The sequence below is a fragment of the Pygoscelis adeliae genome, unplaced genomic scaffold (genome assembly GCF_000699105.1).
Source record: "Pygoscelis adeliae isolate BGI_AS28 unplaced genomic scaffold, ASM69910v1 Scaffold245, whole genome shotgun sequence".
In the NCBI taxonomy this organism is placed as follows: Eukaryota; Metazoa; Chordata; class Aves; order Sphenisciformes; family Spheniscidae; genus Pygoscelis; species Pygoscelis adeliae.
In genome coordinates this window covers 530,535-543,836 of record NW_008824766.1, presented here as the reverse complement: position 1 = coordinate 543,836, position 13,302 = coordinate 530,535, and the positions used below count along the sequence as shown (strand labels likewise).

At 49.4% G+C, this 13,302-nt stretch overlaps 1 protein-coding gene across 1 annotated transcript in view; it reads left to right on the top strand.

Annotated features, from left to right (window-relative positions):
• The window catches only part of PSMD1 (proteasome (prosome, macropain) 26S subunit, non-ATPase, 1), a 76,899-nt gene extending 71,104 nt beyond the window's left edge, over positions 1-5,795 (top strand). The window contains exons 22-25 of the mRNA XM_009323593.1: positions 155-247; positions 2,579-2,725; positions 4,577-4,731; positions 5,583-5,795. Coding sequence (XP_009321868.1) covers positions 155-247; positions 2,579-2,725; positions 4,577-4,723 — 387 coding nt within the window. The 3' untranslated portion in view covers positions 4,724-4,731; positions 5,583-5,795. The remainder of the gene's footprint in view (positions 1-154; positions 248-2,578; positions 2,726-4,576; positions 4,732-5,582) is intronic.
• The last annotated feature ends 7,507 nt before the right edge of the window (positions 5,796-13,302 follow it).

The following is a 13,302-nucleotide window of genomic DNA, read 5'->3' as shown; positions in this document are numbered from 1 at the left end:
CAGAGCAGTGGGTAGGAAGTGGAATTGATCTTATTGACACCTGCACTGAGAACTGATCTAACACTGATTTCCCTTTGTTCCCCTGCCCGGGGAGCTGAAGCACGGCGTACAGTGTTGCAGTCATGCTGAATGCCTCCTCTGTTGACATATCCAGGTTTCCACTGCTGTGCTGTCCATCACTGCAAAAGCCAAGAAGAAGGAAAAGGAGAAGGAGAAAGAGAAGAAGGAAGAGGAGAAGATGGAAGTGGTAGGTGCAAACATTGAAACTTAAATGCCTTCTTCCCCCCCACAAATGTGGAAGGTGTCATGAAAGCTGGCACCCCCTTAACGCTGTCTGCCCTGCCACCTGTGTTAGTTCTGAGCAAAGCATTAACACATGTTTCAGTGTACTGCACACACTGGTTAGCAACTTTACTCTGTGTGTGTGCGCGCTGTTAAAGGCAAGAGGGTGGTATTATTTATGAAGCCATTATTTCTGAGAAATAAATCTTCCTCAATATTGTAACTGACTTCCTTAAAGGCAGAAGCTTGTTTTGACAAATTTATGTGCCTTTAACTGCATGAACCTTTTGTGCATTATTTCATTGCCTGCTGTTTCTAGGCCAAGGGAATTTTATCTCTTATCCATGTACTTTTCTTATTAATGTGGAAAAAGTCTTAATAATTTCATGTCCTTGGTACCTCTGACCTTTTAAAAAGAACTCAGTGTTGTAGCAGTTGCTTGATGGAGTCTAATTCAGTTATGAGCACTGAAGAGTTTAAACTTTCTGGTTTTGCAAATGCTTAACCCCCATTCTGAAACATTCACCTTTCTGGCAGCAATTTCTTATGTGCCTTGCTCATCTATCAAAATGCCAAATGTTTATTCACACCCGCCTCAGGACCAGTTGAGCTTTGAGCACAGGATCCATACGCTGCTCAGTAGTTATGGTGATTGCTTTGGTCCTCTGATGATTTCTTTCAGCTCATAGACCTCACACTGGAACTTGTCATCGTCATCTGTGAATAATGTGTCATCCTGGAGCAAGCTGAGGGATAGAGAAATGGCTGGATAATGAATTCTTGGTGGTTGCTGTAATTTGGAAAAAACTTGGCAGATAGATAAAATTCTTGCCGTACCCTGACAAAGGACCCTTCCTTTTGTGCTCTGCTAATGGATGCAGATATGCCAAGAACAACTGTAAGCTGAAAATGAGTTATGCTGACAAGCTCAGCAGAAACCTTTCTGATTCTACTTTAACGTCTATGTGAGAAAAGCAACATGGTCACAAAATTTTTTGCCTCTTTAATTTCAAAAAGAAACACACAAATGGTATGTGAAGGGAGTGTGGCCTAAGATCAAAGGTGTATGTGTAAAATAACCTTCCAAGATGTACTTAAATGCAGCCATGTTGTAGGCACTGAACTTTATACAGTTGGCCCAGAAAATGAATCATCTCATGCGTGCAAGGTAGAATCTCTGTTTTTTGTCTTTTTGCTCCTTTATCAATGTTTCCTTGTCATCAAACATGGCCTTTTCATTGAATTATACTAAGCAAAATGTGCTGAGCAGATGCATGTTTCTTCTAAAATTGCTACAACTTACAGTTAAGTACGGATGTTGAGAGGAAGCAATATATTCGAAGGGATTCACGTCTCCTGTCTGTGTGCGTGTACGCTCCAGACATCTGAAAAGTTTTCTTGGCTGAATCGAGCAGAAAAACGAGGATAGTAAAAAGGGAGCTTGCTGCCACCTGCTGTGTTTGAGTCGAGTGTTTTGCTATTGTCCTAATGTTTTAGAGGCATAATTGCTTTCCTCTTTTTCTTTTATGCCTGTTACATGACTAGCAATCCATAGCTTCCAAGAGACCTGCACAGCGACAAGCAGTCACTGTGCCAGAGAAAGTCCTGTCTGCTGTTACAGGACGTGCCATGCATTTCGCCGTGTTCCTGATCGTTTCCTATCGGTTGTTTCCATCTTTTCTGCAGTCTTTTTTGTTTGCAACTCAGATGTTCCCGAGCAAGAGGGAAAACATGATCCGTGTTCTTAAGTACATAAAGGATGCTGTGTTTTTCTCCTTCTAAGCTTTTGCCTCCAGCTGCTGAGTCATTGGTAAAGGAGGATTTAACTGCAATTCCCTAGGGAGTCACTGAGGTCGAGTCATTTTGGTTGAGCTGCTGTCAATGATGGCTGTACAGCTGCGAGAATACAAGGGCAGCTTTTGGCAATTTTCATGTGCTTAGTAATGATATTAAAGAATCTTCAGTTGTGAACAAAAAGTGGTGAGTTTACAGAGGAAATATTAGAAAGGGAAGCCAGAGGTAAACTGTTCCACTGCCACCTCTTGTTGAACTTATTTTCACCTGCAGTTGAGAGCGAGGCATTGCCACGATGAGCGTACTTAGAACCACGCTGGCATTGCCTGTGCCAGCTGATAGATACGTGTTAGCTTGTTCCTCAGCAGGAGGATGGCTTCTCACCATGCTCTGGAATTGCTGCCTGTGTTAAGAGTAGCAGGTTGTACCTTACCCTCCTGAACTGTGAAAGGGCTAGAGACTACTGTTAAAATCACGTTGATGTTCTCCTCCCTTTCCACAGGATGAGACTGAAAAGAAGGATGAAAAAGAAAAGAAAAAAGAGCCTGAACCCAACTTCCAGCTTCTGGACAACCCAGCCAGAGTCATGCCTGCTCAGCTCAAAGTTCTCACTATGACAGAGAGCTGCCGATACCAGCCTTTCAAACCAGTAAGTGTCACCTTCCTAGTCTGTGCGCTTGACAGAGCGTTCGCAGTGCTGGGCTTGTGCGTAAGGACCCAAAAGTTCTGTGTGTACCTGAGAATGCCACTCACGGCTGGCGCATCACTGCAATGTAGAGATTTGCAACTTCACTGTTGTCATATTTGCTTTTTAATGTCCCTCTCTCCAAATGATCTCATGCAGTTCTAGTTGGGGGAAAGCCAGAGCTGCTGCAAACCTTTTCACGATGCTAACACTGCTTTATTTTTCTTTCTTCTTCTACGTACATCAAATGCTGTAACCTGGATATCAATCAGACGTACTCTGTGTTAATGACATTGCTGGGGACTTAAAGACTGAGCCATGATCTTTACAGTGGGCTGAGAAGTTGTACAGGCTCATTGTCAAAGCAATGGAATACATTAGGACTTGTGTTGGGGCTTTATTATTCTGCAGTGGGGTTTGTACCTAATTGGAGTATTTTTCTTCATTAAACAGATTTCTTATTCAGTTACATCTGACCTTAGAAAAGTGCTTTCATCTCCTGTTAACATAGAGAAGAGGTAGCACGTGACTGTCAGATAGAGAATGAAGAAGACCTTTTAGCATTAGCCCAAGGGGTAACTGTCTTTTGTGAGATGCTCAAATATATTGCAAAGCTAATAAGCTTGCTCCTGACCTCTAAATCTTCTGTCAAATTCTTCTGGCCTTTATTTTTGTTCAAGAAATAACACCCTTGACTTCCCCCTTTTGCAGGATTATGCATGGGAAAACGGTGTTCAGAAATAGTAATATTTTTTCCAAGAAAATAGTCATGTTTTTAATAAATGGATTTCCTGGAATTCCATCAGCACATTGGAATTCTCTGTGCATCGTCCCCTTTTGAAACGTCTCCTTTAGCATAGCTGTGGAAGGATTTTTCAGTTTCTACCCTTTAAAGAGAGGAGGTGACCCAAGTAGTATTTGGATTGGGAAGTTTGCTATGTGGTCCAGTAAGTGTCCACTCATGCAGCTGAAATGTGGATGTATGTAGCTGTTTGCTTCAGTTTCAAAAGAAGCCGAGTCCTTGGTGAGGGGAGTGCAGTTTCCTGCCTTAACCCCCCCCCAAATAGGTTTTGAAGAGAACAGAACAGTGCAGGTTTTTTTCTGGGATTAGGGTGTGTAACCAAGGAGGCTTTCGAAACGGAGCTGTTGTGGAGCTTTGCTCTGCTTTGGGGAACGCCAGAGTAAAAGGTGTCTTTGAAATGCTGTTTATAGCCTTAATCCTGCTGTGGTCAAAGCTCTGATCCCAGCCAGGCGTGACACAGCACTGCCTCTTTGCACCTCGTGTTTCAGTCTTGGAGACGCACAGATTTGCTTTAGCCTGCCAGGATGTTTGGTTGTGATCTTTGTAATTAATTCCCCTTTGTTTTACGAGGTTCTGCAAATAGGATTCCTCAGTCGGTGGAAGCTGGTGATCAGATTAGTCTCTGTTTCAGATAGCCTCCTGGGAGGTGGCTACACAGGGAGGCTTCACTAAGCTTTGTTGCCCTGAAAAGATGAGCCTTATAAAGCAATTATGGTTCAATTAGTTTCCGTGTGGAAGCCCCAGACTGGGGCTGGGGTAAAGCTGTGAATCCAGATGCCATTTTCTGTCAAACTGAGACTTAGATAGTGACAATACAAAAGGCAGCCTGGATAGGCTCTGTCTGTTCCATCCCCCTATGAGGTAGGGATCCGGGTGGGAGTCAGATGCTTTGCTCTCTGAAACTCACTCCTGCGGAAGTGTCTCATATGGCCTAGGATAAACACTGTGGCCACGAACACTGCACCACGAGGCAGAGGTGAGCAGCTGTAATGCTCACTGTGCTTGTCTTGCAGCTTTCCATCGGAGGCATCATCATTCTGAAGGACACCAGTGAGGATATGGAGGAGCTGGTTGAACCTGTGGCAGCTCACGGTCCGAAGATTGAGGAAGAGGAGCAGGAACCTGAACCACCAGAGCCCTTCGAGTACATTGATGATTAAGACCTGAGGTACAGTGTAGCGTGCAGAGTCACCTTTATTAATCCCAATGAAGGAAAAGCCACTTTGGATCAACTGAAGCAGTTACCAGGACCCAGCACTCTTGTTTTAGCTCTTTGACGGCTTCTGCGCCAGATTCAGAAACATACGCTCTGTCCCAATTTGAAGAGTTTGGCAGCAATAAAGGAGAAATCCACTCTTCCAGATCAGGCCTGACCCAGTCGTACTGGATCTGGTCTCTAATCTCGCAGGCTTGGCTACTCTTGAGTAGAGCCTCGCTGGGCAGAGTTAGAGCAGTGCATGTTGTTGTCACAGGCAACAGCTGAGCTGGGAATAATCAGCTCATGAAAGATGGTCCCAGAGGGACAAGTGGTTTATGTAACAAAGCTGTCATCTACTTGATATGGCAGTGTGGCAGGATTGGTCGAAAGAGAACTACTACTCCGCTTTCTGGGGTTGTCTCGTCTTCCCAGCAGTTCGTAGCAGAATTTAAAGACACTCCGGTCACGGGCTCTGTGATGCTCTCTCTGAGCCCAACTTAAGGATCCTTGTAGGTCTGTTCCAGGCAATGAATAGTGCAGTTCTCAGGTTCCTTGGTTAAAGTGCCTGAACTGAAGTGCAAGTTTCTCACTGAGAGGCAGAAACCCAGTTGCTTTATTTCCAAATATGGGCTGGCATGTCCCAGTGCTCCCAAGAGCAAAGATTATGCACTTGAATTGGTGGATGGGCAGGAAAACAAACTCCTTGCTAAAAACTGTAAATGTTGCGTCAGTGGCAGGCTCGGGTGAGTGTGTGGGGCCAACCACAAGAAGCCTTACTTAAATCCGTTTGCTTTTCTGGTTTCTCTCTCCCCCTCCTCCAGGATCATGTCCTCTAAAGAAGACACTATGCTTGATATCAGAAAGACAGACGTGAAGACCTTCCTATCGAGATCTGCTGTTCAGTGCATGCAACCCCAATCTGTGCTGAGCTAAAGCTGATAGTCCGTGTTTTATGGCTGAAGAACAGATATATGCTATTTAGTGTACTCTTTCACAAAACCTTGTTTTCAAATAAATATATTAAAAACTCTTGACAGAAAATCTGCTGCTTTAAAAAAAAAAGAAAAAAAGGAAGCCTAACAAGCTTCTTTTCCGCTCACCCCAAATGTTAAAATCTAGACCCAGTTGTGCATCTTCCTCTAGCAAAGCTTGACTGACTCTGCTCCTCTGTAGAGCCGCTGGGATCTGTGCACATCTCTGCTTTCTCTAGCAGTCCTTTAGGCTGAGCAAGGTCACCAACTCCAGCCTGGCCCAGCCGTAGCTCTGATGCTACAGAGAGGGCAGGTCTACTTGCCAGCAGCTGTCCAGATGAGGCCTGCTTCCACATTACCTCTGTGATACTGACTTTGCACCGATCTCCCCCCTTGCTCATCCTGGTATTCCTGGGACAGTATGGGGCTGACAGAAGGGCTCTCGGTGTTAGTGATGGGGCACGTTTCTCTGTTTCACAGAATCCCTTTTTTTTCCTGTGTGCCTTTACTGCGTTCACCAAATACGAACATACTGGCTGATGTGAGCGGGCAGCTAGAAATACATTACAAGCCTAGATGGGGTGAATCCAGACATGCAAGTTGTTGCACTGATGTGCATCGTTAGCCAAGGAGGGATTTACAGTCAGGGGTATGGAATGAGCAGCAGTCAGAAGGAAAGAATGCAGCTCGACCGTTCGCTGTCGGCCCAGCCGGCCCTTCACCTGTTGGGCTGTAACGTTTCAAAGGGTGCATCACCGGCAAGCTGGAGACTGCGGCCCTGGTCAGCTGTAAGCCAAATGCTGGGGGAAGCTCCGTCATTTCAAACAGCACTTAAACGGAATGAGGTTTTTATTGTATGTATGCTGGGAATATTTTGCTCCATGTGAACATACCACAAGCTCATGTGCATTGGTAATAATGGAAGACAAATCTTGCATGTAGTGCCTGGGAGCTTTTCCAGCAGATGGTTTATTTTGGTGAATGTTACTATAGCAATAGAATAGTCTGCCTTTGTTCTCTGCAGAGCTTGAGCAGTACGGAGCAGAGGTATGGGACTGAAAGGCAATTTTGAGTCCTAGGCACCAGTCAGAAGGCCGTGAGGTTGAAATGTTGTCTCAGTAAGGGTGCTGGTCAGAGCTTGCTGTTCTCGATGTGACCCAGATCTGTTCCCCCATGGAGCAGAGCCAAGAATGAACCTGAAATGGCTACAGACAACGTTACTGTCAGTAAAACTGGAAACAAAGAGGGAATCGCAGCTCCAATCCCATGGTCATTCAAAGTGAGACCTGGTGTTGTGATGCAAGAAACAGAAGCTGGACCAATGTACATTATGGGAGTCTTTCTGGTGCTGGAATCTGTTCCCTTGGAATGGGTACCTGTATCCCTTACTCCTGCGTGTTCTGCTGATGCCAACCGGTGTAGTATGTGGTGTTTTTCAGGTAATTTGTTAGCAATGCCTTGTGTCATCTTACAAAATACTGTGCCGAGGGGAGGACATTGGGAGGAGAAGGAAAAAAAAAATCACTTTGGGTCATTCAGCAACCCACCAGACAGCCAGATATTGCTGGGAGATTTCTAGAGTCCGAGTAGGAATGCTGGGAATAGCTGCCTCAGAGGGACCTGAAGTCCGATATTGATGCCTTGGCCGAGCTGTGAACAGTCTGCTTCTATTCACAGGACATTTTGCCAACCCTTTCATACTATAACAGACATTTCAGGGTAGCCAGTATATTCCTGGCGCTTGCTACAGGTTTGGTTCTCAGCGTGGCTGTGTAAATCTGTACGCGCAGAGCAGTTCCCACTGAGCCGTGTACTGCCTGGGGCACCATCCAGGAGACTTGATCCTTGTGCTAAATGATATTCTTGTGCCTGTAAGACCACTCCTGCCTCTGGCAGTGATGTTTCCCAGAGCTCCCTTGGCACAAGCAAACGTAAAAACCTCAGATAGCTCCAACCTGATTTCTGAGCTGCTACTCTGGGGCCACATGGTAAGGTTACACTCGGGCAGTCAGATTTTTAGAGGAGCTTGTGGTGGCTGTGGAAGAAAAAGGCCATGCGTGCCAGGCTGGGGACACCAGGAGGGACGTCTGGGAATTGGCCTGTCCTCACTTCCCCGGCTCTGCCGCTGGCTGTGTTTTGTCTTCACTGTGTAAACGCACATGGGAACTGCGTGGTTTAGGATTGACACGGCAGAGAGAGCGCACGCAGAAAAGCCTCCGCTGTCTTTGGCTTTTTCCCCCGGCTGCTCTGTGTTTTCCTTGCTTGGGAGAATGTCCTGGACAGGAGTCCAGGGGAGGGGGGAGAGGAGCTTGAGGAGCGTTGACAGAGGTGGCTGCTGGTTAAAGGGCGAAGCAAATGGATTAGCAGCGTGAAGGAGGAGAGGTGACGGCCACACCGCGAATCTGAGTTGCTGTGAGCTGAGGGGGGAGCGGGAAGGGGCAGCTGGGTGGGATGGTGCTCAGGGGGAGGAACAACCGTGAGGAGTGTTTCCTAGCAAGTGCAAATCGACCTTTTGCTGGAGGGCTGATGATTGAGAAGTGGCTCCTCTCTTGGCAGGAGTATGCACGGTAAGTGGCTTCCAGGGGTTTCAGCCTGTCTGCACCTCTCCCTGGAGAGAAGGCTGTGCATGCAAGGAACAGCCCGTTGGTTGCTCGTGCATTTGGTATCAGTAGACAGGGTTTCCCTTTGGGGACTTCACCAGCTGAGCTCTGTGCAATGGGAGCCTGCTCTGCTGCGGAGTGCCCAGGTCCTTCCCAGCTTCCCACGCAGTGGGCAGCCCCCCAAGTACGGGTGCTCAGGGCCCCATAGGTTCATAAAGGATAAACCTCTTCCACGCACACCGCAGCTTGGGAGGATGCCGGTCCCCTGCCTCGGCGAGACATGCGTCTAGCTCAGGCAGGTTTCGCTCAGGGGGCGCCGCTTAAAAGACTCCAGGCAGCACAAGGACAAGAGGTCCTCTCATGGTGAGTTTATGAGAGTTTGTGGTACAAAACAGCGTGTCCTGACTCTAGAATGATCCGATACATGGGATTTTTTTCTAATCCCTATATATTTCTTCAGTTTTCCAATCAGGCTGCTGAGGATCCTGCTCTGCGACTGCCTGAGGCTCAGAAAACATCCAGATCTTCTAGAAAGGCACTAGAAAACCTTTGGGAAGGCTCTGGAAAGATGCTAGAGCACTCACTGCGGGTCAGTCGGCAGCAGGTCTCGGTGCTGGAGCAGGTGTCTTACCCCTGCACCGCCTCCCTGGGCTCCTGGCTTCTTGTGGCGGATGCCAAGACCTCGCTTCCCCCTGCACCAGGCTCTCCCAGGGTTTGTGCATCCCTGTGAGGTGGTGCCCACCAAGGGAAGTACTGAAAATCAATGCAAGCACTGGGGTGAAGCCTTCTGGGCTAGATCCTGCCCCCACTCTAAGGGGCCTGACTAGTTTCCCTGGGGACAGATGGGGCCAGTCACTGCAGGACCGGCTCAGTGCTGTGCTCAGGAGACGGAGGCCACCGCTGGCTTTCTGATCTCCAGTTTGGAGAAGGCATGGCGGGAGCCTGGAAACCTTCGCCGCTGCTGCTTTAAGTAATGCCATCTAGCCACAAAGACTTATTAGTGCTGATTTTTTAGGAAGTGCTGCTCTCCTGGGCCTGCCTGGGGCTGCTGCGGTGGGACCCACCCCTGGGGTGCTTGCCAGGGGCTAATTGGACCTCATGCTCCTGGGATTGCCAGAGGGAGAGGCCGAGGTGGCAGGAAGCATGCTTCTGTCCCTCCTGACTAATGGGCCTCACCCACCTTAACCCTGGTGAGAAATATATCACTTCAAAAGCACGCTGCTTCTGACAGGTCCCAGAGTCCCTCCGGGAGGCCCTGGACGTGTCCTCAGTCTCCACTTCCGGATGGTTAACTCAGGTACAAGCCCCCTGCTTGGCACTGCACTGGGAACAGAAGCGGGGATGGAGATGTTGGAGGTAAAGCTCCCAGGGTAAGGGGTCTTCAAGGAGGGGGCTGACAGTGGCAAGCACTCAGCAGATCTCATCCTCCCACCTCTCCCTGTCGCAGCGGTGCCGCCCTCCCTATCTCTCCCCTTCCTTCCAGGGCCAGGCGAAGCTCTTCCTCCTCGCCATTCAACACGAAGGTTGGGCGCCACTGATAACGATGACGACGTTGGCCATTTATCTCCCTGCATCCTGGAGGCTGGAGTGTCCCCCACCCTCACCCCTGCCAGACCCCAGCCTGTCCCAGGCTGTTCCCCTGCCTGCTGCTTTCAGCGTTGGTGACGGCTTGGGTCTTCAGCCCAGCTCTGGGTGCACCTTAACCCTGCGGCAGTGGTGGGACGGGGGAGATGGGGAGCACAGACATTGCAGGACCGTGCAAGGCTTGTGGTGTTTGCTTGCAACCTCTGATGGGACCAGTGGGCCTGAAGGCCTTCACCCAAGGGTGCTGATCTTTCCCCAGGGTGGCTTCACATGGGAGCAAGGCTCTTCGCTCCCTCAGCGAAGATAACTGGTTTTGGCAGATCCAGTTCAATGTGTTTCTCCAGTACTGGTGGGACTGGGCTGGCCTGTGCTCTCTGCTTTGGGAGGAGAAGCTGCCTCTGCTGTTGGGCTCCAGCTCAGGACTGGCTTGACTTGGCCTCTGAAATCCTGCTCTGCGTGGGCAAGTAGTCCAGCTGGCAGCAGCCCAGGTCTGGAGTTTTGTTTTGAGGTCTGTACTCCAGTTCCTGGCATTGGCTGCACAACTAAAGCTCTGCTTTTTGCTCAGAAGTACTGTGCAGGTACTCAGGTGAGCCATCGGTGTCTCTTCCAGCGCATGGGGGAATCTGCGTTACCCACGTTCTGCAGAGAGGTGACTCAAGGCAAATCCTATTTCTGCCCAAGTCCTTTGGAGACCAGCTAATCAGAGGTCCTGGAGACCACAACCCCAGACATCCCAACCCTGTGCACTTGGGCTGATGGACCCTGCTGCCTGACACCTGTGTGCGTGTGTGTGTGTTTAAGCAACACATATGTCTGGTTTTTACTTTGTGTTTGCAAAGCATGTGCAGAAAATGGGCGGTGGAGGGTCTATACCGTAAGGGTCCTGGTGAGCAGGGCAGGGGGCGTGGGGGGACACCCTGGGGCTCACTGCCTGCCACCTCGGTGCAGGGCTGGCCAAGGGGAAGGGCAGTCATTTGGTGGCAACAGCATCCCGGGCCAAGGGTATAAATAGTTGCTCTGGTGACCCAGGGAAGAATTGCTGCACAGGCGAGGTTAATTGTCAGCAGAAATTATGGGGACATTGTTCCTCCAAAGATAACCTGCAAGGGATGAAGTGTGGAGCAATTTTTTCCCCTTCAGAGTGAAGGAAAAGACCTGAAATATTGGTGCAGTGTCTTTGTTCTCAGCTTTAGACTGGCTCTCCCACTTAATTGTTTTTCTCTATTCTGTGTCAATGAGAACCAAGATGGATTAACTTTTTGTTTCCCCACCATGTCCTCCCAGAGGAGAAGCTGAGATAGCTCCTGTAAGGGCTGGGCAAATTCTCTGTTTACTTAAACTTCACCCAGAGATCTTTCTTATTTTTAGCTTAAGCATGAAATCTGGGGTTCAGGGATGAACAAGAAGCAGCTGAAAATAATTTGCTGGAAACATCTGCATTGGACAGCAGAGTTCATGGGCTCATTCATAGATGAAACCTGCTGCTTGCTCCTCTTGTGGGCCCAGAGGTTTTGCAACTTGGCCCCGAGTGATCGGGCAGGTGGCCATCGGTCTGTCGGTGGCATGGGACAGTGTCCTGATTTCGGCTGGGATAGAGTTAATTTCCTTCCTAATAGCTGGTGCAGTGCTGTGTTTTGGATTTAGTGTGAGAATAATGTTGACAACACACCGATGTTTTAGTTGTTGCTAAGCAGTGCTTACACTAGTCAAGGGCTCTTCAGCTTCCCATGCTCTGCCGACTGAGAAGGCTGGAGGTGCACAAGGAGCTGGGAGGGGGCACAGCCAAACTGGCCAAAGGGACATTCCATACCGTGTGACGTCATGCTCAGTACATAAACTGGGGGAAGCTTTCCATACCGTGTGACGTCATGCTCAGTACATAAACCGGGGGAAGCTGGCCGGGGGGGCCGCTGCTCAGGGACTGGCTGGGCATCGGTTGGCGGGTGGTGAGCAATTGTACTGTGCATCACTTGCTTTGTATATTCCATTATTATTATTATTATATTTTAATTATTAAACTTTTTTATCTCAACCCACGAGTTTTCTCACTTCTACTCTTGTAATTCTCTCCCCCATCCCACTGCGGGGCAGGGGGAGTGAGCGAGTGGCTGTGTGGTGCTCAGTTGCCAGCTGAGGTTAAACCACGACAGGCAGATGGCCATCGGTCTGTGTTGGTGGCAGCATCAAAGCTGTGCCCATGCGATGAAGGCAGTGAGGCTCCCTGGGGCTGTCGCTGGGACTGGGGATGTTTCTCCTGACAATGAAGCTCTGTCCTGCTGTTTCTGTGCACCCAGTTTCCCAGACTATTTTCTCCATATTATTTTTTTTTAATGGAGCATCTCTGACTCTTCCCTCCTCCCAGCCCCCTGCCATTTTTGGCTGGAAAGCCTTGCTGTTACTGCAAGCCAAGCCCTCTCACGCATTGGTGTTCACCTTGGTTGGGGGCTTAATGACCCATGTCTTAGATGAGCACATGCCAGAAAGCCCAGCTGGGGCCCCCGTCGGGCCTGGGGCACTGAGCTGCCATCATCCCCCACGGAGGCACCCCCAGCCCCCCAAAGGCAGTCGGTCTCTCCTGGTTGTCAGCTCTGTCCCTGTAGGGATCTCTGAAGGGTGATCCCTTCCACAGCTGGAACGGTACCATGGGCTGATCTATCGGGATGGAGGAGCAGAGAAAGTGCTGGAGGACTCCCTCCTTCCTCCAGCCTGGGCTGGTCTTTGGCCAGCCCGCACCAGGGTGGTGGCAGGGGCAAGAAGGTTTTGTGGAGGTTAGAGAAAGCAGCATCTCCTCTCCAGGCGGGCATTTGAGCGACATGGGGGGCTGACATTGCAGGGCAATAGGTTGAGCCCTGGATGCTCCTGTCCTCATCTGCAAAGTCCTGCTGGGAGAAGAAAGCTCTGGCTCCTTTCACGCTGGGCTGCAAGGTGCCTGGGAGCCTCCTTCACTATTTTCCAACAGAGCTGAAAGAAGCTTTTTGGGGACCCACCAGCCAGTCCTTCCTCCCTCCCTGCTCTGCGCTGAGCAGGCCAAGAGGCTTCTGGATCTCAAGGAGAGCTGCATTCACCCCGTCGCCTCCTTCATGCATCCCGTGGCACAAAATCAAAGTCTCCATTGTGCTTCTCCTGGTCAGGGACTTTGGTTACAGGAAATTACTGAAGAAAGGTCTGCATATAAATAGCCTGGCACGGGCTGACCACGTCTTTCTGGGGAGAGGTGAAATTTGAGGCTCGGCAGCAGCTAAAGAAGCCCCATCCAAGGGGGACAGAGCAGCTTTATGATAGCCTGATGCTGGGGAGAGCAGAGAGGTTTTGCAATTCCATTGCCCTGGTTTTCCTTGCAGAGGGCCCTGGGGAAGCATTGCTGTGCAATTCGGTATGTGAGCGGC